The sequence below is a fragment of the Aotus nancymaae genome, unplaced genomic scaffold, assembly GCF_030222135.1.
Source record: "Aotus nancymaae isolate 86718 unplaced genomic scaffold, 86718_ANA_hifiasm-v0.15.2.pri h1tg000158l, whole genome shotgun sequence".
In the NCBI taxonomy this organism is placed as follows: Eukaryota; Metazoa; Chordata; class Mammalia; order Primates; family Aotidae; genus Aotus; species Aotus nancymaae.
The window spans coordinates 1,230,798-1,252,353 of NW_026988573.1; the positions used below are offsets into that span (position 1 = coordinate 1,230,798).

The 21,556-nt window shown below is 57.1% G+C and overlaps 4 protein-coding genes, 3 non-coding genes and 1 pseudogene across 10 annotated transcripts; 6 read left to right on the forward strand and 2 right to left on the reverse strand.

Moving 5' to 3' along the window:
* Nucleotides 1-89: 89 nt before the first annotated feature.
* On the reverse strand, nt 90-8,097 carry MED22 (mediator complex subunit 22). 4 transcript variants are annotated; one of them, XM_064371699.1, is made up of 5 exons: nt 8,048-8,097; nt 6,723-6,883; nt 5,263-5,343; nt 4,247-4,455; nt 90-1,829 (listed from the first exon to the last, which is right to left on the reverse strand). In XM_064371699.1, the coding sequence occupies exons 2-5, from the start codon at nt 6,843-6,845 to the stop codon at nt 1,640-1,642; spliced, it is 603 nt and encodes a 200-aa protein (XP_064227769.1). In that variant the 5' UTR covers nt 6,846-6,883; nt 8,048-8,097; the 3' UTR covers nt 90-1,639. The 4 variants fall into 4 exon arrangements, with proteins under 4 accessions (XP_064227769.1, XP_064227768.1, XP_064227771.1 ...); XM_064371698.1 differs by lacking the exon at nt 8,048-8,097 and adding an exon at nt 7,317-7,706; XM_064371701.1 differs by lacking the exons at nt 5,263-5,343; nt 8,048-8,097 and adding an exon at nt 7,317-7,714.
* On the forward strand, nt 6,844-11,908 carry RPL7A (ribosomal protein L7a). Its single transcript, XM_064371718.1, is given in 13 exon segments — nt 6,844-6,858; nt 7,081-7,191; nt 7,769-7,929; nt 8,037-8,226; nt 8,474-8,877; nt 9,040-9,143; nt 9,656-9,805; nt 10,092-10,232; nt 10,418-10,497; nt 10,776-10,906; nt 11,315-11,384; nt 11,572-11,631; nt 11,633-11,908. Coding segments are annotated over 13 exon segments (1,878 nt in total). The 3' UTR covers nt 11,894-11,908.
* Nucleotides 9,497-9,571, forward strand: LOC135272979 (small nucleolar RNA SNORD24). The gene has a single exon (XR_010340872.1). It is a non-coding gene; the product is annotated as a small nucleolar RNA SNORD24 (small nucleolar RNA).
* On the forward strand, nt 10,275-10,348 carry LOC135272984 (small nucleolar RNA SNORD36). The gene has a single exon (XR_010340877.1). It is a non-coding gene; the product is annotated as a small nucleolar RNA SNORD36 (small nucleolar RNA).
* LOC135272986 (small nucleolar RNA SNORD36) lies at nt 10,634-10,704 on the forward strand. Its single transcript, XR_010340879.1, has one exon. It is a non-coding gene; the product is annotated as a small nucleolar RNA SNORD36 (small nucleolar RNA).
* Nucleotides 11,153-11,217, forward strand: LOC135272977 (small nucleolar RNA SNORD36; annotated as a pseudogene).
* Nucleotides 11,909-12,162: 254 nt separating the features above from the next.
* Nucleotides 12,163-16,479, reverse strand: LOC135272972 (surfeit locus protein 1). Its single transcript, XM_064371750.1, has 9 exons — nt 16,426-16,479; nt 16,282-16,333; nt 15,136-15,269; nt 14,972-15,054; nt 14,069-14,260; nt 13,018-13,090; nt 12,774-12,936; nt 12,419-12,500; nt 12,163-12,341 (listed from the first exon to the last, which is right to left on the reverse strand). Exons 1-9 carry the CDS (start codon nt 16,477-16,479, stop codon nt 12,272-12,274), a joined length of 903 nt encoding a protein of 300 aa, XP_064227820.1. The 3' UTR covers nt 12,163-12,271.
* Nucleotides 16,480-16,617: 138 nt separating this feature from the next.
* On the forward strand, nt 16,618-21,501 carry SURF2 (surfeit 2). The gene is made up of 6 exons (XM_064371739.1): nt 16,618-16,695; nt 16,911-17,065; nt 17,837-17,940; nt 20,040-20,216; nt 20,348-20,514; nt 21,399-21,501. The coding sequence occupies exons 1-6, from the start codon at nt 16,618-16,620 to the stop codon at nt 21,480-21,482; spliced, it is 765 nt and encodes a 254-aa protein (XP_064227809.1). The 3' UTR covers nt 21,483-21,501.
* The last annotated feature ends 55 nt before the right edge of the window (nt 21,502-21,556 follow it).

Here is a 21,556-nt window from a genome sequence, read left to right on the forward strand (position 1 = left end):
GAACTGCAGATAGACGTGTCAGCTGCTTCCCCATGGAGCACTGCTGCCAAGGGCCATGAGCCGGAGAGGAAAAGGATCAGGAGAGCAGCTTGGCTTTAAGATGGGAGAAACAACTTTATTTTCACATGGGAATGATGGTATTGGCCGAAAACAAAGCTGATGGCAGAAGGTCTTATCACTCAGCTTTTCAGAAATAGGACAAGTGGAATCCCACCACAAAGTCTGGCCTGGTCCTTCCGGGCTTTCCCTTCATATATGCTTCCATCTGGTGGTAATCTTTTTGCTCCTTAGTCGTTAAGTACATGGCATTTCCACAACTAAAACAGTGCAGGAAGATCACCAGACTTCTCAATGGGGAAATTCTCACTCAGAGGGGAAGCAACTTCCCTAGGCCACCCCAGAAGCCAGGCCTAGAGTTGGGGCTGGGCCTCAGGCTCCTGTCTGTCTGGTGCTTCTGCTTGGCTGTGGGGTCCTCTGGTCCAGGTGGTGATGGGTCAGCTGTGTCCTGTCCGCAAGGCTGGATCCTGGGCTGTCACCTCATCCATATATCGGGGAAGACGATGGTCTCCCCCGCGAGAAGATGAAGCACATGGATGGTGGTGGAGGAACTGGGGGATGCGGGAGTCAGGGGCAGGTGTGCGCCCCCCAAACTTCCTGCCCAGTGCTGTGATTTCTGCATTTCTAAGGTGAGCTTGGCACCAAGAGACACTGGATCTAGAGTTCCATCAGGGTTCTGCCACTTCACTTCCTATCTCTGTGGCCACGGGTACACCTCACCCCTTCTAAGTCCGTATTCTCTCCTCTCTGAAATAGTGGCACCAGGAGCACTGGCTCGGGTGGCAGTGAGGATGAGATGCCATCACAGGCACCAGTGCCTTGATGTGCAATGATGCAGCAGGTTCATTCACTGAATACTGGGGACCTACCAGGTACCGGTGGGGAGAGGGTGACCTCGGGCCAGGCTGTCCAGGCAGAGCTGAGGAGCTGCTGCTCGGACAGGTGCTGGGAGACTGAGCGTGGTTCTGGACTGACGAGGCATGAGGAAGAAAGAGGAGCAATGCGACGGGGTGGCGGTGTTCTCATCAACTCTCATCACAGAGGCAGAGTGAGGAATGAGTCCCACCTAGCTTCCACATGCGGGGGCAGCCCCTCTCATACGGCCCTGCCGTAACACTCAGCCATGCGCCAACATGCGCGGCTCAGGGCAAGCAGCAGCAGGTGGGGCTCCGCACAGGAACCCCGGACTGCCCAACACTGTCTGCTCGGAGCCCCTCCCAACTCTAACAACAGGCTCGGGTTGGGGCTCCCCCATATCAGGCACCCTCCTGCCCCACTGCTGAGGTCCCCAACAGGCCAGACCTATGTTGGAAACTTTCTTCTACCTGGCCGGCCAGAAAGAAAGCAAAAAGAGATGATGACTCGGGGAATGATGGGCTGTTCAGAAACGGCTAGGAAACAACTTTCCCAACCGTCCCGGCTGGACCGGCCCTGGGCTAACGAGCTTCGCAAGGAAGTCCCAGTGGCTCTGGGGTCCTGAAGTCCCCAAATGGGAACCTAGGCTGAAAGAAGCAAGGCTGTGGCAGCATCCAGAGGGCGACCTCAGGTTTTATTCCTGACAATGAAGGGTGGCCCCAGAGGCTCAGGCATGCTCAGTGGGGCTGGGGCCACCGGCATGGGAATGGGCAGGGGCTGCCGCCTGCAGGGGGCCGGCACTGGGCTCCGGGGACGCCAGCAGAGGGGCCGAGAGGCCGTCAGCAGAGTCTGTGTCGAGGTCCAGCCTCCCATAAGCTTCGCACAGAGGCAGGTCATTAGCTTCGCAAAGGCTTGAGCTTTTCCACCACCAGAAACCCCAGGGAGACAGGAGCAGGCAGAGAGGAAAGCCAGGGGAGGGGAAAGCAAGACAGAAGCAGAGTTAAGAAAACGCGACCACACCCAGACCCGCCTTTCCCTTTTTCTACTCCTGCTCCACTGGCCTGAGCTGGCAGGCCTGGCAGAGAGAGGGGCCAGTGGTGAGAGCCACCCTAGCATCCTTAAGGGAAGAAGCCACCCTGGCCCAGCCACCAACAGCTGTGTGACCTCAGCAGGCTCTTCCTGCCCAGCCTCCACATGGGCCTGTCCTAACCCCTGCCTCCCAGCTGGTGCTGGTCCCCTCCTCTTGCGTGCTGGTCCCCTCCTCTTGCAAGAAGCTGTGAGCCTGGCGGCCCTCCCGCCTCCCTGACTGCAGAAACCAGGGTCACTACACTGCAGAGAGCTCTCTGCGGTGGACTCTGTCTTCTTTCTGAGTCTGTCCCTGTCTGACACAGCCTGCAGGGGATGAAGTTGGGAACACAGGCCCTGGCACTTCCCCGTAGCGCTCCATCAGCCAGGTGGCCTCCGGCAGGCATCCCCGCCTCTAACACGGGGAATCCTCAGGGCGGCCAGGATGCAGGTGAAGGGCACAGCTAGCCCTTCCCATGCCCACAGCTGTGACGGTCCACGCCCGCCTCCTTCTAACCTGCAGGCAGGGGCCCTGGCTTTCCAGTGTCCTGCCTCCCTTGCTCCCGCCCTTGTTCAGTCTCAGAACCGTCCTGGGCACAGAGTAGCATCCCGAGGAGAGCGGAGGAGGAGAGGCAGAGGTAGAAAGAGCAAATAACCAGCGGAGAGTGGGCAGGCGGGCACGGAGGGGCAGCTCATGCAGGGCGGGGCGGGGAGCGCAGTGCCCTTTTGGGCACCAGCAGGCAGGGGCAGAGGAAACTCTTCCCAGCCCTGGCTGCTTAAAGGCGACGTACAGAGGAGGGGCAACTGCCTCTGCCACAGGAGCTGTGTGAGGACCCCGGGGGCGCTGGTGTGGACAGGGTGCCTGCGGGACGGGACACAGGCTGCCTTGGAAGCCCCTCTGGGTGAAGCCGAGGCACTGTTGGGGAGGGTGTGGGAAGCTTGGCACATCTGTCCTGGGTTCGCACCCTACTCTGCTGCAGCGCCGTGGGCAGGTTCCCTCCCTCCCCACCCCAAGGCAAGGCAGGCTGAATTTCGGCCTCACAGCTGCTCTGTCCAGGGGCTCTCAGGGATAGTGGCCACCCCAAGAGACAAACAGAACAGTTATGGAAGGAGATACCTGGAAGGGTCTGACACACCCCAGGACCCCTCTTGGCCACCCTGCTGTGTAGGAAATGCTATCTCCTGTCTGCTGAGTTAATGAGTACTGGGGACCAAAGAGTCCCCCCACAACGCCCTGGAAAACTCTAGAACTGCTGAAGCCAGGCAGTGCCACTGAGCCCAGGGCAGGGAAACCAAGCCCCAGGCCACGCTGGCTCTAGATGTCTGTGGCTCCCAGAGTGGCCACTGGGCAGAAAGGGGCATTTTCAGTCCACGAGCAGGAAGGAAAGTTTTGTCCAGGAGAAGGCACAAGATGGACGTGGACTCTGCATCTGCTGGCCTGAATCTCGATTTTCTAAGCTAACGGGGGCAGAGAGGAAGGCCTCCCTGTCTCAGCCTAAGAGTCCCCCTAGGTAAAAAACACGTGGACTCTGATTTCTCAGACCCTGCCAGCTCAAAAGGTTTCAGGTTTCCAGCTTCTTACGTGGCCCCAAGAGGGTCAGGATGATGGGTTTTGACCCTTCTGTATCCCTGGGGCCCAGCATGGGCCTGGCACGTAGGCTGGCTACAGCTCTGTATAAGGCTGAGTGGGGCAGAAATCGGAACTCCAACAGCTTTCAAGGCCATTCCCTGCCTGGGCGTCATCCCCCATAGTCCCATGACTGTCCCTGCCTCCACACTGGAGTTTGGTGACATCCACATGGAATTGCATCCCTGATGCCCTGGACCTAGGTATGGACTTGAGTGCCCAGGAGGGGCAGGCCCAGCCTTGGCCAAAATCTCCGAATATGGATTCAGACGCTAACAGGGGCAGCACTGGCCCAGAGGCACTGCCCGAGGAGGGAGGTTGTCAGGAAGAGACCCTGCAGGGGATGCCGGCCAGGCCCTCCCTTCTCCAGACTCGGCCTCTCCAACCGGCGTGAGTCCTGCGGCTGTCATCACACTGCACTGTGGGAAAGGCCCAGGGCCCCGGCAGATGCTTGTGAACTGTCTGTCGATCAAACGCTCTGGCCAGGAGCTCTGCTCTGAAACCCAGGCACGGCTCCACTGCCAAGAGCAGCAAGGATTTGAAAAAGCAGAAGGCCCTTCAGAGTCAGGCCGGCCTTGCCAGCTGGCCAGGCCCAGGTAGGCAGGCTCCCACTCTGCACGGGGAGTCCAGCTCTATTTGTACCTGGACGAGTAATACTCCTCCTCCAGCTCGTAGAGGTCAATGGAGATCTCGTCCCGCAGCGTGATGAGCTTCCGGTCGCACTCCTCCTGCAGCGCGCGCAGCTGCTGGTTGCGCTGGTCGATGGCCTCGTTCACGGAGGGGAAGTCGTTGAGGATCAGGAACTGCTTGAGGTCGGACACCAGCTTCATGAGGGACTCACCGGCTCGGACCTGTGGCCATCAGAACCAGAGTGGGCACAGGGTGAGTGGGGACAGCGGCCCTGCCCGCAGGTAGCTGATGCTGGGCAAGTGATGGCCTCTCTGGGAGCCTCTGCTTCACTGCAAAGTGGGACTCTATCCCTGACCTCCACAGGTTCATTTGTGAGAACTGAGTGAGAAAACTTTGATGTCAGTTCCGGAGGGCAGGCCCTCCCCTCCGCCCAGCCTCTGGCTTCCACTCTCGCAGGACTGGCCTCCCATCCAATTATGCAGGTGCACACTCTGCTCATTACAAACGCAAACCCCACAGATAAAACTGCAATCCCTCTTGCCTCCTGCCCCCGGGTAGGGGTAGCACAGCTGCCAGCTCAGCAGGGCTCCTGGGGGACCTTTTCCCATACATCTTCTGCCTCGGACGTGAAGCTGCAGGAATATCTGCTTGCTGTGTTTCTCCCGTGGTCCGAAGGAATCCAATGGTGCCTACGGTTCCGTTCGGCTGTTTGCCTTTTCTCTCCCAACTGACCTTAGGAACTCGTGAGTTAGCAGGAAGGGCTGCCCTCTTCCTGGCACCTGCACAGCTACAGGACAGCATGGCTGGCTCTCTGCCAGCCTTCCTCCAGGTGCCCCACGTGCGGACAGTCTCCGAGAAATCATTTGCCCCCACCTCGTTCTTTAAAGCATCTCTACATTCGCCTCCTTCTGCTCCTTCTCGGGGGAAGAGTAGACCAGCCCCAGAGCCCCCTACCCTCCACCCAGGAAACCCCAGCGGGGACTGATGCTCCTGGAGCCTGGGCTGTGCCCTCCACCCTGGCCACTCACGATGTTGGCGGCTCGCACGTGCATCTCGTAATTGTCCTGTTCACCTTGAGTGGCCCGTGACACCTGCGTCTCGTCCTCAATCTGGGGGCAAACAAGAAAACCTAGAATCAACCCAGCCACGGTGTCCCACCCCTGGCTCGGCCCGGCCCAGCTGATGCTAACTGTCATCTCTGCCCGGGATGCCCACACTAGCCACGACCTGTCTGTGGTGCCGTCTACAGACCTAGTGCTGCCGTCCAAACCCCTGGCAAGGTTCAATTCCACCCTCTCTTGTTCTGGCCATGGGAGACAACAGGCACCTTGCTCAAGACAGACGGAGGCCAACCCACGCAGCTTGCCGTGCTCGGTGCAGGGAGGGGGTCTTGGCTGGGCCGGGTTTTTCTCGGCTGTGGGAGCCCTGTGTGGCAGGAACTGTCCTCACTTGCTTGGTATTTGGTAAACCGTTGGATGAGTGAAGGGATGATGTATTTTTTCTTTCAGCGACCATTTCCTGATCACTTCCCAGGTGCCAGGCACTGTGTCACACACTTGACCACCATTACCCGATGACATTCTCACAGAAGCCTGGCCTGCCACCCCTGGTTTATAGGTAGGCAAGCGAGGCTGGGACAACCGGCGCAGTCAAGGAGTCTCAGAGAGTGAACAGAGGGGCCAGGAGCCCAGCCAGTGCATTTGGCTAACCTGGACAGGGCTTCCCAGTGGGCCTTTCGAGGGCTCAGCTCGGGGTGGGTGTCAGGTACCCTCAGTAGTTAACAGCCAGATTTCGTGAGTTCAAATCCTGGCTCAGCCAGTTATTAGCTGAGTGAGCTTGGGCAAGTCACTAAGTCTCCGGAGCCTGGGTTTCCTCCTAAAATGGAGAGGACGATGGTGCCCACCTCAGAGACCCCATGAAGATTCAGCGGAAAGGGCACAGACAGCCACACAACGTGGCTTGATACATGGCGAGCACAAAGTACACGCTGGCTTCCAGGCTTACTGTCACTGCTTACTGAGCCTGCCAGGTCTGCAGCAGCCAGAAGGGATACAGCCCAATCTGCAGCCATCAGCAGGCTTGCAGGCCCAGTGCTGACCACTCCACCTGCCTGGAGGGGCCCCAGCTTCTCCCCTCAGCCTGCCTGTCTCCTGCTCACTGGCTCTGTGCCAAGCCCTGAGGTAACTGTTTAACACAGGTAAACTCACCAATGCAGGACCCCACCATGCAGGAGAAACTGAGGCACTAAAAAGTGAAATCTCCATCCAAACCCACATGGACGCGGGGCCCCGGCAGTCCAGCAAGAGTCCCTTGCGCTGCTTTGCAGGACGTGCCGTTACTTGGTTGATTTCTCTGCTGACCGGCTCCCTGTGCGCTGGGCGCTTCCTGCCTGGAACGCCATTCACTCACGCTGCTCAGTCCCTGGCCTCTCTTGTCTCGACCCCTCCCCAGACCCTGCTCCCCTTTGTGCGCCCACCCCCCGCCCCACCTTGGCGGTCTTGATGATCTCGGTGAAGTTGTCCATGATGGACTTGATGTCATCCTTCAGCCGCTTGTTGTAAGACTGCAGTAGTGTCTCCTTGCTCTGGGGCAGGGCTCTCTGCTGGGCCATGGCAGAGCCTCAGGTGGCGCAGCGGGGGAGACCTGGACCTGGAGAGCAGGACAGACCCCTGAGCGCAGGCAGAGCCCTCAGCCACCCTCTATGCCCCCGGCTTAGCAGAACACCCAGATTTCCGGGGATTCCCTTTCTGCCAATTAAAGTCAATCACTGAAACACAGATGAACTCATTCCATCAGCAGGCACCGCAGTGGGTGCCGGGACTCTCCTCTGGCCCCGCCTCTGCCAGAGGAAGCTCATCCTAGAACTCCTGGCCAGCCCTCCCAGCCCTGTCCAGGCCCACAGCGTGTCTCAGGAAGGCCTGCAAGCTCAACACCAGCTCCCTGGCCCTGGCCCTGGTGTAACTTCTTAGCCCACTGCCACCCTCGCCACGCCCTCCCATCTGAAGAGTCCTTCCAATCCGACCCTCTGCACCGCCTGCATCCACTCTTTCATTCCACTCTCACTCCGGCTCCGGCTCCTGACCTCATCCCTGCACTGCGCCCAGCTCCCTCGTTTCCGCGCGGCAGGGAAGAGGTCCTAAAAAGTGGTCATTGTGGCCGGGCGCGCGGTGGCTCACGCCTGTAATGCTAGCACTTTTGGCGGCCGAGGCGGGCGGATCACCTGAGAGGTCAGAAGTTCGAGACCTGCCTGACCAACATGGTGAAACCCCGTCTGTACCAAAAATACGAAAATTAGCCGGGCGTGGTGGCGGGAGTATGGAATCCCAACCACTCCGGAGCCTGAGACAAGAGAATCGCTTGAACCCGGGAGGCGGAGGCTGCAGAGTCGAGGTCGCGCCACTGCACTCCAGCCTGGGTGACAGAGCGAGACTCTTGTCTCAAAAAGAAAAAAAAGTGGTCACTCCACTCCTTCGCTTAACAGCCCTCACGGCTCCTCCGTACGCCGGGACGCGCCCTCTCGGCCTCTGGCTGCAGCCGCACTGGGCGGCCTCGGCGCTGGACCTGCCTGGCCCTCGGGCCGCGTCTTTGCCCACAGTGCTCGGGGAGGGCCTGGGGCCCCCTCAGTTTGGGGCCCAGCGGACTTTTGGACGCACTCGCGTTGTTCGCGCCCATATTTGGCGGGGTGGGGGAAATAAGTGACGCGTAGTAAAGTGGACCCTGACCCCAGCCCCCACGGCCCACCCACCCCACCCCCACCCCACCCCCACCCCCACCCCCTGACACACCCTCACCCCCAACCCAGCGCCCACGCACCAGACGCCGCGTCCGCGGGGTCGGCCCGGGGCGGGGTGGACAAGTGCTTCCGGGATCCGAACTTTCCCGCGCCTCTCCCCAGGCCGGGCCCGCCCGCCCCAGTCTCTCGGCCCGGACAGTCTTCCCGGTGGCGCCGGAGGCCGAAAACCGAGTCCGCCGCCGCAGCCTCTCCGCCCCGCGTAGGTTTTAAGGTTTATAGGAGTCCTGTTGCTTTAAATCTGAAATCCCGCGCCGTCATCAACTGTCGCGATCTTCGAGGTCACCTATTTATTACCCACAATTCCCTTTTCTTTCTCTGTCTTCCCGCCGCCCGAGATGATGAGTGAGCGTTCGTTCTGCGACACCGTAGCCGGGTCAAGATTTTTATCCGCCGCCATTCTCCTCCAGGCGCGGCCTCACGGGGCCTCCTGCTCCGCTTAGCTCTAGGAGAGCCGTACCCGGTGTGGCACGGAGACACTGAGACGGACTAAAGCCCTGGGCGGCCGGGAGCGGGATGCGTTGGTCCCGATGCCGCTGGCTGGAGGAGGAGGACCGGGAGCGCCGCGGTGCGGGACTCGGACGGGGCGGAGGCGCTCGGAGCACAAGCGAGCGGCTCCTGGTTCTTCTGAGGGCCGCCCCGATGCTTTGACCAGCGAGTTCCGAGCCCGCACCTGCTGCTTCTGGAGCCTGCGAGGCCGCGGCTCAGGCGCCCTGAGTCCCCCGTCCGGGGCGTCTCGTGGGTGGGCGACGCGAAGAGAGCGTGGCCTCGGCCTTAGCCGGGCTCCGGCCACTCGGGCTTCCGTGGGCTGCGTGCTCGTGCGGCTGATGGGAGACGCTCCTGTCGAGTTACGGTGCGGACGTTCCCGGCAACCAAGGCCGCAGCTGCACAGGCTGGGGTGGCGCCCGGGGGCTTCAGGACGCAGCTCGCCGGCCTGGTTCGGGCAGGGGCCGTCGGCGCCCCTTGTTTTGAAGGAGCCAGCCTGAGACCTCCCGACGAAGGAGGAGGCGGTGTAACCGGGATTTTCTTTTTGTCCGGCCGCTGCTGTCGTGAAAAAGCAGGAGGCCAAGAAAGTGGCGAATCCCGTGTTGGAGAAAAGGCCGAAGAATTTTGGCATTGGTGAGCAACAAACGGTAGAATGAAAACGGTCTGTTTTTCCCAAGGAAAAGTGGTAATGGGGTTGAGTCGGATCTTGTAGGTTTTAGTGGGTGTGAAGTGGGCTCAGTCCTCAACTTGGTGTCCCTTAGACACGGGCAGTGATGGTGCCTGTCTCTTGCTTTCATTGGGAGTTGCTGAGTGAGCGTTCGGCTGAATAGGGTCGTGGCCTTGGATTCAGCTTGGCCATCCAAAAACAAGTACAGTAGTGTTGTCCCAGCGAGGCCCTCGGACTGCAGTTCTGCTGTACTTGGTGGCACCTTGGCTTCTTGTTAGGAAAGGCACCGTGCTCTCGCTCGCGTTCTCAGGTGTCTGTGTGCAGATGATGTAAAAGAATATTTGCTATCTGAAACATGGTGATGACGTTTTAAACCACCAAGATCGCTGATGCACCGACACCCTTCTGAGTGGCCCCAGACATGAACTTGACACGGAATTTGAGCCTCACTCGGTCGATGTCGCCCTTTACTTTTCAGGACAGGACATCCAACCGAAAAGAGACCTCACTCGGTTTGTGAAGTGGCCCCGCTGTATCAGGTTGCAGCGGCAGAGAGCCATCCTTTATAAGAGGCTGAAAGTGCCTCCTGCCGTTAACCAGTTCACCCAGGCCCTGGACCGCCAAACAGGTGAGGTTCTGTGGCGTGGAAAGGAGTTTCTCAGGCAGGGACTCGACTCTGACAGTTGCAGATCTCAGGCTTTCGGGGTGAGGGGGCTTTTGAGGTTGATGAGTTTATTAAAATCAATGATTCCTTATTTCATCCAGAGCATGAGGGTGAATGGCTTTCGGTTTCTTCAACTGCAGTTGTCATTACATTATAGTTCTTATATACCAGGACAGCCATCTAGCATTTATATTAAGTGATAAGGATTAGAACCTTGACTACAAGCCTAAACTGAAGAGTGTTTTCCCAGCTACTGAGCTGCTAAAGCTGGCCCAGAAGTATCGGCCTGAAACGCAACAAGAGAAGCAGCAGAGGCTGTTGGCCCGGGCCGAGAAGAAAGCTGCTGACAAAGGGGATGTCCCCACTAAGAGACCTCCTGTCCTGCGGGCAGGTGAGTAGACCCCACCTTAGGGTGAACACTGGGGGCCAGCTGTTGCAGTGATGTAGAATTTCTTCACCTGAAATGACTGTGAAGAGTAAAAGCGAGCTTTTTAACACTGAGTCAACACCTGGGCCCAGCAGCTTCTAGTGACCAGAGCAGGCCCGGTGAATGCTCACAGCGATTGTGTGTTCTAGGAGTTAACACCGTCACTGCCTTGGTGGAGCACAAGAAGGCTCAGCTGGTGGTGATTGCCCACGACACGGATCCCATTGAGGTGTGTTTGCCTGTTGACTGCTAATCCAAGGGCTTCTGTCAGTACCGGGAAGAGAGTAGGCCTAATGACGAGTCAGGGATGAGACCGCAGTGGGTGAGGACAGTACTGACAAGGGATCCAGCTCGATTCGTGGCTCCTGCAGTGATGTGAATCTCTCACTGAGTTTAACCTTGAAGTGGAAATCCATGAGCTTTAACCCTGAGCGGTTGCTCCCAAGCTAGCTTTGAAATGTACTGCTTTTGGTCCTAATACACTCTTCAGCTAATGCTTTCTTCCAGCTGGTTGTCTTCTTGCCTGCCCTGTGTCGGAAAATGGGAGTCCCTTACTGTATTATCAAGGGGACGGCAAGACTGGGACGTCTAGTCCACAGGAAGACCTGCACCACTGTCGCATTCACCCAGGTTAATGCGTAAGTACATGGCCTGGCCCCAGACTTCCCCAGTGCATTTAATCCAAGCCGCACAGTTGTTTTCCTTAAAGGCCAATCTTTTCCTTTAAGAAATACATTTGGCCGGGCGTGGTGGCTCAGGCCTGTAATCCAGGCACTTTGGAGGCCAAGGCGGGTGGATCACCTGAGGTCAGGGTTCAAGACCAGCCTGACCAACAGGCTGAAACCCCGTCTTATTAAAAAAAAAAATACATTTATCTGAACTTTTGCCAATGATGGTTAAGAATTTCTTCACCTGAATAAACCATGTGGTCACATTGCATCTGAGGCAACAGATTGTCTTGAGCTAAAAATGAAGACACTTATGCGTTCTAAAAGGGAAACTGAGAGGCCAAAAACCCACTTTTGTTTTCCCTCCTGCCATGTTAGGGAAGACAAAGGCGCTTTGGCTAAGCTGGTGGAAGCTCTCAGGACAAATTACAGTGAGAGAGATGATGAGGTAAGAGCAGCTTTACACCAAATACTGTCATGTGCTAATCTTTTTCCCAAACAACTGGCTGGCTTAACTTATGAGCAGTTCTATTTGTCGATCAGCTTGAAACAGCCAAACAGAACAATGCAACTAATAACCTTGAAAATCTCAGAAAACAAGAGGCTAAGCTGACTCCCTCTTTTTGTCTTTTCAGATCTGCCGCCAATGGGGTGGCAACGTCCTGGGTCCCAAGTCTGTGGCTCGCATCGCCAAGCCTGGAAAAAACAAAGGCTAAAGAACTTGAAGCTCAATCGGGTGAAATGTACACTGTAGAGTTTTCTGGAAATAAAAATAATTTAAACGATACAAATTTTCCTTCAGCCAGTGTCTGTTGGTATCTTGGGTTGAATCTTACTTGGGGTTACCAAGTATTTTTTTTTTTTTTTTTGAGAAAGAGCCTCACTGTCTGCCAGGCTGGAGTGCAGAGGTGTGATCTCAGCAACCTTTGCCTCCCAGGTTCAAGAAAGCTCTGGTGACTTAGCCTTCCAAGTACCTGGAATTACAGGCCCACACCTGGCTGATTTTTGTGTTTTGAGTAGAGACAGGGTTTTGCAATGTCAGGCTGGTCTCAGCTCTTGACCTCAAGTGAGCCGCTGCACCCAGCCCTTCTTTCTCACCCTTGTACATTCTTAAATGAGACGTTTCGTTCCTTAGAGATGTAATTTTCTTGTTAAGTTTTGGGAAATTTCTTTGAACTGACTGAAACAAAGCCAGGATTTTATGATCAACCAGTCATGAGCTCATGCAAGGTAGAAGGCCCAGAACTTTTATTTATCCCAAGAACACATGATTCAGCATAGAGTTAGTCTTTTCAAATATGTCATTATTCAGGGATAGGGCTTTGGCAGCTGGTCTCACACACCAGGTGTTCCATGTACAAATTTCTTAAACCACAGGTATGATGTAGCTGCAGAGAGTCCATACCTGGGGTTGAGAGCAAGCCAGTGTTAGTGGGCTGCTGGGCTGAAGGGGAGGGAGCCAGAGGACTGCCTGGGACTCACCAGGTTATGATGTACTGCAGATGCTCATTCCTCAGAGTGACTCTGGTTTGCCCTCCAATGGGTCCTCCGGGGACTGTGCTTTCTGCAGAGACAGTGGACTCAAGTCCACCCTCTGCTGCCTGCTGGCCTCTGCACTACTTCCTAGTGGCTGTCATTTTAATTGGAAATCCTGTGCGGCCTTTACCTTGGCCTTGACCCCTCAGTACTTGCCTAGCTAGGTTCCCTTTGCTGAGTTGCCACCTCCCCCATATACACGTGCGAGAATGTATGCCACAGCAGGGACTGGGTAATGAGGGTTAGGAGGAAGGACAGCCTTCACAAAAGCTACTTGTGGGGTGAGCTGGTCACAACATACTGAAGTCAGCATCAATGAAGATGGGCTCTGCGCCTGTGATTCTGGCCATAGCCTCCAGGTCCCGGTAATGCCATTGGTTCCTTTCTGGATTGTTCTCGGGGACAAAAGGCTTCCTGGTTTCTGTCAGCCTCACCGTCCCAACGAGGTCCACTTCTCCCTCAATCTATAAAGGAAGGTGAGAGACCATGGAGCCTGGCTGACTCCCAGAGCCTTCCCTAAAGTAGGAAGGGTCCATGTCCCTTACCTGGCCGTTCTGCCGGGTTTCAGGATTCACTTTCTTCCTGGGAACGAACCCTCTATTTACCAGGATGGTGATTCTAGGGTAACAAAAGGGCTGTTCAGCGGGGGAGGGTTTCTGAATAAAAACCGTCGTCACTCATGGTTACTCAGGCACCCATAGGAACAGCTATAGCACCCAGGAAGGCTTTTAAAACAGGACTGGCTCAGTGGAGCCCTGGCAGTGCCACACAGTCTTCCTCTCTTCAGGCCCTTTGGTTGGTAAAACTTCCCTGCCACCTCACCACTTTTTACGAACGTGGCTTCCCCCCATCTCTGCTGCTTTCCTTGTGCTCTCCCATTGCAATGCAAGTGGTGACCATCACTGCCATGCCAGAGTTGAGACCCCACACCTCTCCCCTGAACTAGCAATGGCCGCCTCCAATCCCTCATAGAGGGGGCAGCCGTGAGGAGAAGCCCTGGCACCCCAGCCTGCTGGAGACGGAGCATTTTGAATCGAACCACCCCGGGCCTAAAACCGGAAGACATGGGCTAACAAGAGTCCCAGGTATTTTCATTTGTACATTAATCCTCCAGTTCCTCAGTGAATCACACAGGTGCTCCTGTACCTGTCATTTGCTTTGCCTGGAATGTTCTTCCCATCTCTTAACTCCCAAATGGCCCCCTTGGGAGCCATTCCTGACTCCAGTCCCTCAAGGTAGGGCTGGGATCCTTTCTCTTGAGTTCCTCTCGTTGGCCCCTCCTCATACCCCGACATCATCTAATGTGTGGGCCACTAGAAAGTTTCTCCAGAGAAGGGGCCCCCGTTTCATGAATCCCTCTTTCTCCTTCAGAGGTCAACATACAGAAATTGTTCAGTCATAAATAAGCTGGGTGAGAAGTTTAAGTCAATGTCACAATTAGGGATCTTAACAACTATGCAAGGAACTGAATCTTCTGGGTATCTTGGGTTTCCCAGGGTCTTACCCAGGTTAGGGACTGTGAAGGAAATAGTGATGTGAATTAGTATACCCTGACTGCCTCTGCCAGGATAGCCAGCTCCCACATGCCCTACTCACCCCAGGTCGGTGCAGTGGAAGGGAGTGACCACACAGGCCCCAGTCTCAGCTGAGGAGGAGATGCGGCCGGCCTCCCGGGCCTCCCGGGCAGGGTCCACCATAGTCCGGGGCATCATATACAGCTCCTTGGAGTGGTCAAAGCACCCCCTGACTTTCACTGGCCTATACTCCAGATTTTTCAGTTCCACTGGGCTGCATGGAGACAAGAACAGTGCCCGAGCAACGTTTGGCTGGAAAACAACTCCCCTAATGAGAGTGGCAGACTACACAGTCCACCAGGGCCAGACAAGGAAAGGAGAAAGGTAAAGGGCATCCTCGCCAAAGGGAAACTGGCCCTTTGATGCCATGTGGGAATGTGGATCTGCACTCCCAGAGTCCAACTTTACAAGAGAAGCTAAAAATCTGGACTCCTCAATGCATATTTCATGTGAAATTTTTTAAAACATGTGGGCCAAAACCTCATCCACAAGCCGAATCTGGCATCCTGTCTGCTACGCTGAATGGAACGTTTGCTTAGATATACCCGTCTCTGAGGGTATGTTCGAGGTAGAGGGCAGTCAAATCATTTAGGGCACTTTTTGAAAAGACTACCCTCACGGTGAGACCTACAGGGCCTTGAGCCCTGTGGAGGATAAGTTCACTACACCTGAAAAAAGAGTGACACGCAGGACCCCAAATAAGACTTTCCTCCATATGTCAGGAGGCGGCCTCAGGTAGCTTCACAAGGGCAGTGAGGTGTCAACAACAAGCCCAACAGGATGACTGATATTGACAGCTCTCATCTGAGTTCAGTGAAGGAAGTGACTAAATGTCCTGCCAAGAGGGGCAGGCCGCCCAGCAGAAGGCAGGGCTCCGCTGTCGAACCAAGTGAGATCGGCCCTAGGGGCGCAACCACACACTTACTCTGTGGGCAGAGGGACAGGCTCGGCCAGGACTCTGGACTCCAACTCTGCAATCAGGTTCAGCTTCCACTTCCGACGCTGGACCTACAGTGACAGAGCATAAGCCCAAGCAGATGGCAGCAGGGTCAAGGGCCCAGAGTTACCCCACCAGGTGCCAGTCTTTACCTGCCATGTCCCCAAGCCAAAAGCAGTCACGGGGATGAGGAGCAGGACCCACCGGAGAAAGGAGTCATCTTCCGCTTTTGTGGCAGATGCTTCTGCTGCAGAACTGCCACACCTGCTTGGCCTCCAGGCCACCTCTGGAGAAAGTTTCACAACAGTGACACGGAGGCAGAAGCCCTTGAACAGAGACCTGGAGCAACCAGTTCCAAAAAAGACTCCAGTACTGCCCGAGAGAATATGGCACAAGAGGGGACAAAACCTGCCGCCTGGAGCCTACCAGCAGCCCCTGTGTCCAGCCCACCCAACCCAGTGCCCGGGACATGGCACACACTGAGTATGCTTGCCGACTGAGTGAGATCTAGGGCTCGGTGTTGGCTTGACCAACTACGACCCTGGGTAACTCATGCCTTTTTACTCAAGAATATGCTAAGATGTATTCCACTGGACGAAGATGCACCATTCATCCACTCAAAATGCATTTAATAAGCGGCTAGTTACTAAGTCGCTTAGCCAGGTGCTCCTGGTTGTGTTATGCAGAGAAACGTATCGACTCAAGAGTAATGGTTCACAGAGCTCTTAACAGGTTTCAGTCTTTACAACTAATCGTGACGACACGGAAGAACGTACACAGAAGGTGCCTTTAAACTCTCAGAGGGCGAGTCCCATCGGCTGAAAAGCACCATGGGCCTTGCAGATACTAAAAGAAACAATATAAAAAGGCAGGCCTGGAGCAGGCTTGCACAGCAGTCTCTACACACGGCAGATTACCCTGTGCTGCACAGAGGCAACACGGAAGCCGTGGTGGTTAGATGCCCCTTACTTTCCTAACCCTGAGCTTTCAGCCTGGGCTGGCCACCCATTAGCTGGAAGGGACGTTGGGAAGTAACTCTCGAGCCTTCTCTGTAACACAGGAACGACGAAGGAGCGACCCCTAGCGTAGTTGTGAGGACAAAGCGCTTGCTACATGCCCGGTAGACGACCACGGTTCCACTAAAAGCATTTTAATATGGAACCTGTCACTCCCAGGGAACCTCAGTTCTGCCGGCAGTGGGTTCATTTCAATCTTCACGACACCCCTTCAAAGTGCAGGGCAGAGAGGAGGTGGCTCTACCGAGGCGCCTGGATCACAGCCCGGCCTGCGGCCCTCACCTGGGCGCGGGGAGACCCCAAGGACGCTCCTCCAGGCGGCGCTGGCCGGGGCCTGCGGACACGGACGGGCGGGCTGAGCTCTGGGTCCCTGCCCCGCGCCCCGCGCCCCAGGCCGCCCTCTCGTCCTCTGCGCCCCACGCTCACCCGTCCCAGCCCCGCCGCCCGCAGCCTCAGCTGCAGTGCAGCCACCGCCGCCATCGCACCCAACCCCGCGGGCGCTTCCGGGACGCCGGAGGCATCTGCTTCCGGGACACCGCTGAGTCCCACCCAGAGCTCCGCCCCCGGCTCCACGTGGTGCGAGCGGCGTCCACGCGGTTCTCCGGGGGCTGCCAGGCCATGAGCGAGCTGCCCGCCGACGTGCGGGCCTTCCTGCGCGAGCACCCGAGCCTGCGGCTGCAGCCGGACACCCGCAAGGTTTGCGGCGCAGGAGGGGAACGGAGTAGGGAAGAAGGGCGCAGTTAGGACGAGGGGTTGAGCGGCGGGTAGGGGAGAGAGGAAGCCAGAGGATAGGGGAGGGGAGGGGCGGGGCGCGGCGGGGCAGGGGAGGGAAGGGGGCGCGACTGAAGCGGGCACCGGGGAGCTGGCCTGGCGGGAGCCTGAGCCCTCCCGACCGACCGCCGTCCCGGCAGGTGAGGTGCATCCTGACGGGGCACGAGCTGCCCTGCCGCCTGCCGGAGCTCCAGGTCTACACACGCGGCAAGAAGTACCAGCGGCTGGTCCGCGCCTCCCCGGCGTTCGACTATGCAGAGTTTGAACCGCACATCGTGCCCAGCACCAAGAACCCGTAGGTGGTTTGCGGCGGCTCGGGGAGGCCAGCGCAGTTGGGACAGCCCCTCCGCTGGTGTCCCCGGTGCCTGAGTCTTCTCTAAGGGAGCCTCCGGGAGGGCTCGGTTGAGGACAGGTCCTGGGTGGTAAACTCCAAAGTTCCCTCCTTCTGAGGACTCCGCCAGTGCTGCAGCCCCCACTCTCTCAGAGCTGGGAGCCTTGCGATCCAGGTGGGCACCCGGATACTGGAGTCACCTGCGATCCCCGTGAGTCCCTTCCGTGAGCTCGTTTGCTTTTCGGTAAACGTGAGGTTTGTCCTTTGGGGCGTGGCTGCTTCACAGAAGAGTAGAGGCTTGTGCTTTGTCACCTGAGGTTGTGCACAGCGTTGGGTTCTCCTCTTGACCCCAGAAGGGATCTTTGATTTAGCTGGGAGCTAGGGTTGGCAGTAATCGTCAAAACGAATGGGATGTTCCTATTCATTGAGCACTTGGCCAGGCGGAGCCTTCCTCTTGCATGAATTCATCCTGGAGCGGTCAGTGAGGCTGCTATGCCTACTTTTCCAGTAAACATTAAGAAGCCGCAGTCGGCCTGGGTCAGCAGTTCCCTGCCCATCTTCAGAGTGGAATTGCTCGGAGAGCCTTTAAAAAAAACCCAATACCCAGGTTGCATGGTAGACCATCCCCGGTGCACCATCCCCGGTAGACCGTCCAGGAATGAGTCCAAGACGCAGACACGGGTCTGGATCCTTGCTGTGAACTGTCCCTGCAAACTGGGTCTCTCTGCTCTGTAGGCACCAGTTGTTCTGCAAACTCACCCTGCGGCACATCAACAAGTGCCCAGAACACGTGCTGAGGCACATCCAGGGCCGGCGGTACCAGCGAGCTCTGTGTAAATGTAAGTCTCGGTGGGCCCCCATCAGAGGGCATCGCCATTTGGGTGCGTGCCCGCCCTGCCCCCGATGGAGTGTGCTTGAAGGCAGGTCATCCTTCAGCGATCCGTGTTGATGCACCATGCCTGTTTCTGGCACGGTGAAGAGAGGGATGATGACCCCTGACCCCACAGCTTCTAGTGCAGGCAGGTGCAGGGCCAGAAGCAGGCTCCGGAGTGAGTGAGTGCACATGGTGATGTGAGGTGTGGAAGAAACTGGGTGAGGGATGTGGGGTGCACTTGTGGAGACAGGGGGGCTGGGAGGTTCCCTGAGGGATTTGCTCCAGGCTCACGCTGAAGGGACGTGGTGGCAGTGGGGCTGGGGGGGAATAGCACCCCAGGTAGAGGCCAGGGTCCATGGAGGTCTGAGGCAAAAATGTGTTGGCTGAGTTGGGCTCACAGGCTGGGCTAGCATGCACAGCAGGGCCGGCCCAGAGGCCAGGCGAGGGTCCCTGCGGTGCGTGTGTGGAGAGGGTTGGGGCGGGGGCTGCATGGACAGTGCGCATGGCTGAGAGGGGAGGGCCCCTTGGCTGCGGTCATCCAGGAAAAGGTGGGTTTTGGGGGGAGAATTCAGAGTCCCTTTTAAGGTTTGATGCTTGAGCTGTATTAGGAAAGGTGTTTATTAGGGGAGACATTGGGCTTTTGAAACAGGGACAGCCGTGCTGGATGAAGGAGATGCTTGCTCCGCCCGGCGAGTTTGGAGAAGGGAGAGAGGACTGGTCCTGAGCCCCAGGAAAAGGACGGAAGTCCTTCTGTGTTCCTGAAGGGAAGATGAGGACAGAAACATGATAGATTTGCTGATACGGTGCCCCTGGCAACTGTGGTGAGGCACGCGAAGCTTGGTGGGGACACCTGGCGAGTGGAGCATAGGCTGCAGCCCACGAGGGCAGTGCTAAGCCTCAGGCAGGTGGTGGGTCACCAGGCCTTCCTAGAGTGCAGCTAAGGAGGGAAATGGACAGAGGCTGGAGTGGACAGATTCGGGTTAGTCTGCGCATGGGAACATGAGTCCACCGGCTTCTATTACCCGGTGAGAGGTGGCCCAGCCCTCCGCAAGCACGAACGTGGATTGAGAAGGCAGGACCAGGGTTTCTCGAGTGGAAAGCGGGCCCTCGCAGAAGCCTTGCAGGCATGAGGGCTGCCAGCCTGGGGCTTGGACTTTGTCCAGCCAGTGTGTTAGCTGCTCAGGGGTGGGCAGGAAGGTTCTAAGTGCAGGGGGCCACAGGGTCCCCATGAGAGTGGTTATGATGACGGACCGTGGAGCTGAGACGGCACTGGGTCGGTGAAGTCAGTGCAGGTCAGTGGTCCAGAGAAATCCGAACGTGGCTGTGAGGGGCTCTGCCTGCAAGTTGTGGTGGTAACAAGGCTGCTGTGTGGCCATGGGAGTGGGTGGCAGAGACAAGGAGGGAAACAGCCCTGGAGATGGGCCGCCACATCAGCGGCCAGGGCCCAGCAGGGCTCCTGCAGCTCATGAGGGGTGATGGTGGGAGCTGCGTCGGACTGGAGGGTAAGCCCCAGCTGACCCTCTAATATATGAGGGAACAGTGGTGGACACTCGAGGTCCTTCTGTGGAAGGCTTGTCCCAACTCCCCTCTCACCCTCTAAGGGGCAGCAAAGGACAGGCAGCCAACCTCCACTGAGCCCCGCCCTCCCGGACAGGGCTTCCCATGTGCTGAGGGAGGACTTCGGGCTGCTGGGGAGAGGGTGGCATCACTGCCAGCCCAAGCTGCCTTTGAGAGGCAATGCCAAGCTGACTGGGGCAGGGCTCGCCTTGGGCCTGCTCAGTGCCCTCCTAGCCATGGCTTCCTAGGCCTGGCTGGATCTGGGATGAGTGGTCAAGGCCCAGCAGACCTGCACCATCTTCTTACCTCCCACCTGCAGCCCTGCCCCACCACCCTCCCTGCATGCCTGGTAGGAATAGGGCCAAGGCGCCCAGCAGCTGCTCTGGTTTTTGTTCAGGGCGGTAGGGCTGTGGGACCCTGGCCCAGTGCAGTCCCCACAGGTTAGCTGTGGCCCAGCAGACCGTGGAGGGTGTGGGGGTACCCAGTGTATGCTGGCTTATTTCCCAGATGCAGAATGTCAGAAGCAAGGGCTGGAGTACGTCCCTGCATGCCTGGTGCACAGGAGGAGAAAGAGGGAGGACCGGATGGACGGTGATGGCCGCTCGTGGGAAGCCTTCTGGGAGCCCATGTCCAGTGATGAGGGGGGAGCTCCGAGTGACGACAGCATGACAGACCTGTACCCACGTAAGCGGAACAGCCCCTGCCTCGCCCTGCCCCTCCTCTGTCAGAGGGAGCAGGCTGTGGTGCAGGCTTCCCTGCACAGGTGGTGAACTCAGCCTAAAACAACCATCAGCCATTCTCTGTGTTCCTTCCAGCCGAGCTATTCACCAGAAAGGACCTTGGAAACACAGAGGACATGGATGGCACTGATGACTTTCTGACAGACGAAGAGGACCAGGAGGCAAAGCCCCCAAGAGAGTCCACTGATGAAGGCAGGAGGGAGATGGACGTGGACTGGGGGCTGGTCCGGAAGCGCAGGAAGGTGAGCTGTCGCCTCCACCCTGTCAGTGTGGCAGTGGATTCCTCTAGTGATGGTTTTTCATTTCTTTAAAAAAAAAAGAATTGATGCCGGGTAAGGTGGCCCAGGCCTGTAATCCCAGCACCTGGGAGGCCAAGGCGGGTGGATCACTTGAGCTCAGGAGTTCGAGACCAGCCTGGCCAATGTGGTGAAACCCTGTCTCTACCAAAAATACAAAAATTAGCCAGGTGTGGTGGCAGGTGCCTATAATCCCAGCTACTGGGGAGGCTGAGGCAGGAAAATTGCTTGAACCTAGGAGGCGGAGGTTGCAGTGAGCTAAGATCGTGCCACTGTACTCCAGCCTGGGCGACAAGACTCTGTCTCAAAAAAAAGAATCTTTTTCACAAGTGAAATTCCAAGCTAACAACTCACATGAAACATGGAAGCTGAGGCTGCTAGCTGGCAGGAGGTTGTGAGTGCCTACCATTGGCTCTGTGGACCACAGTCAAAACCAAGGGTTTGTGAGGATACCCTCGCCCCTCAGACTGAGCTGTGGCTTCTTTGTCCTTTCCCGTGACACAGGGACCTGATTACTGGCCACCACCTTTGCCATCGGGGCAGGAGTGGAGACTTCCTTGCCTTTGGTAGATAAGCAGGACCCAGGCTAGAAGAGGTCAAGGTCCTAATGCATGTGTGGCACTGCACTGTGCTCCTCTAAGGCCCTGCTGAGTGCTGGCTAATCCTGCAGCTGTTAAGGAAATGGGGTTGGGGGGCATGGAGGAAGCCTCCGTGGGTGTCTCACACCAGCACCTCTGAGGCTGTGCAGGTAGGGATAGCCCTGTACTCCCAGGGCCCCTTCTCTATGGGATCAGAAAGGCTTCATAATCAGAATTCTGTTTATCCCACAGAAGCAGTTGGGCTCGTTGAAAAAGAAGTTCAAGAGTCATCCCCGCAAACCTAAGAGCTTCAGCTCCTGTAAACAGCCAGGTTAATAAAAGCACATGCTGAGAAGTTTCAAGAAAGCCTTCAGCTATTTTCCCCTACTCATCAAGCCACGTGTCCTCTG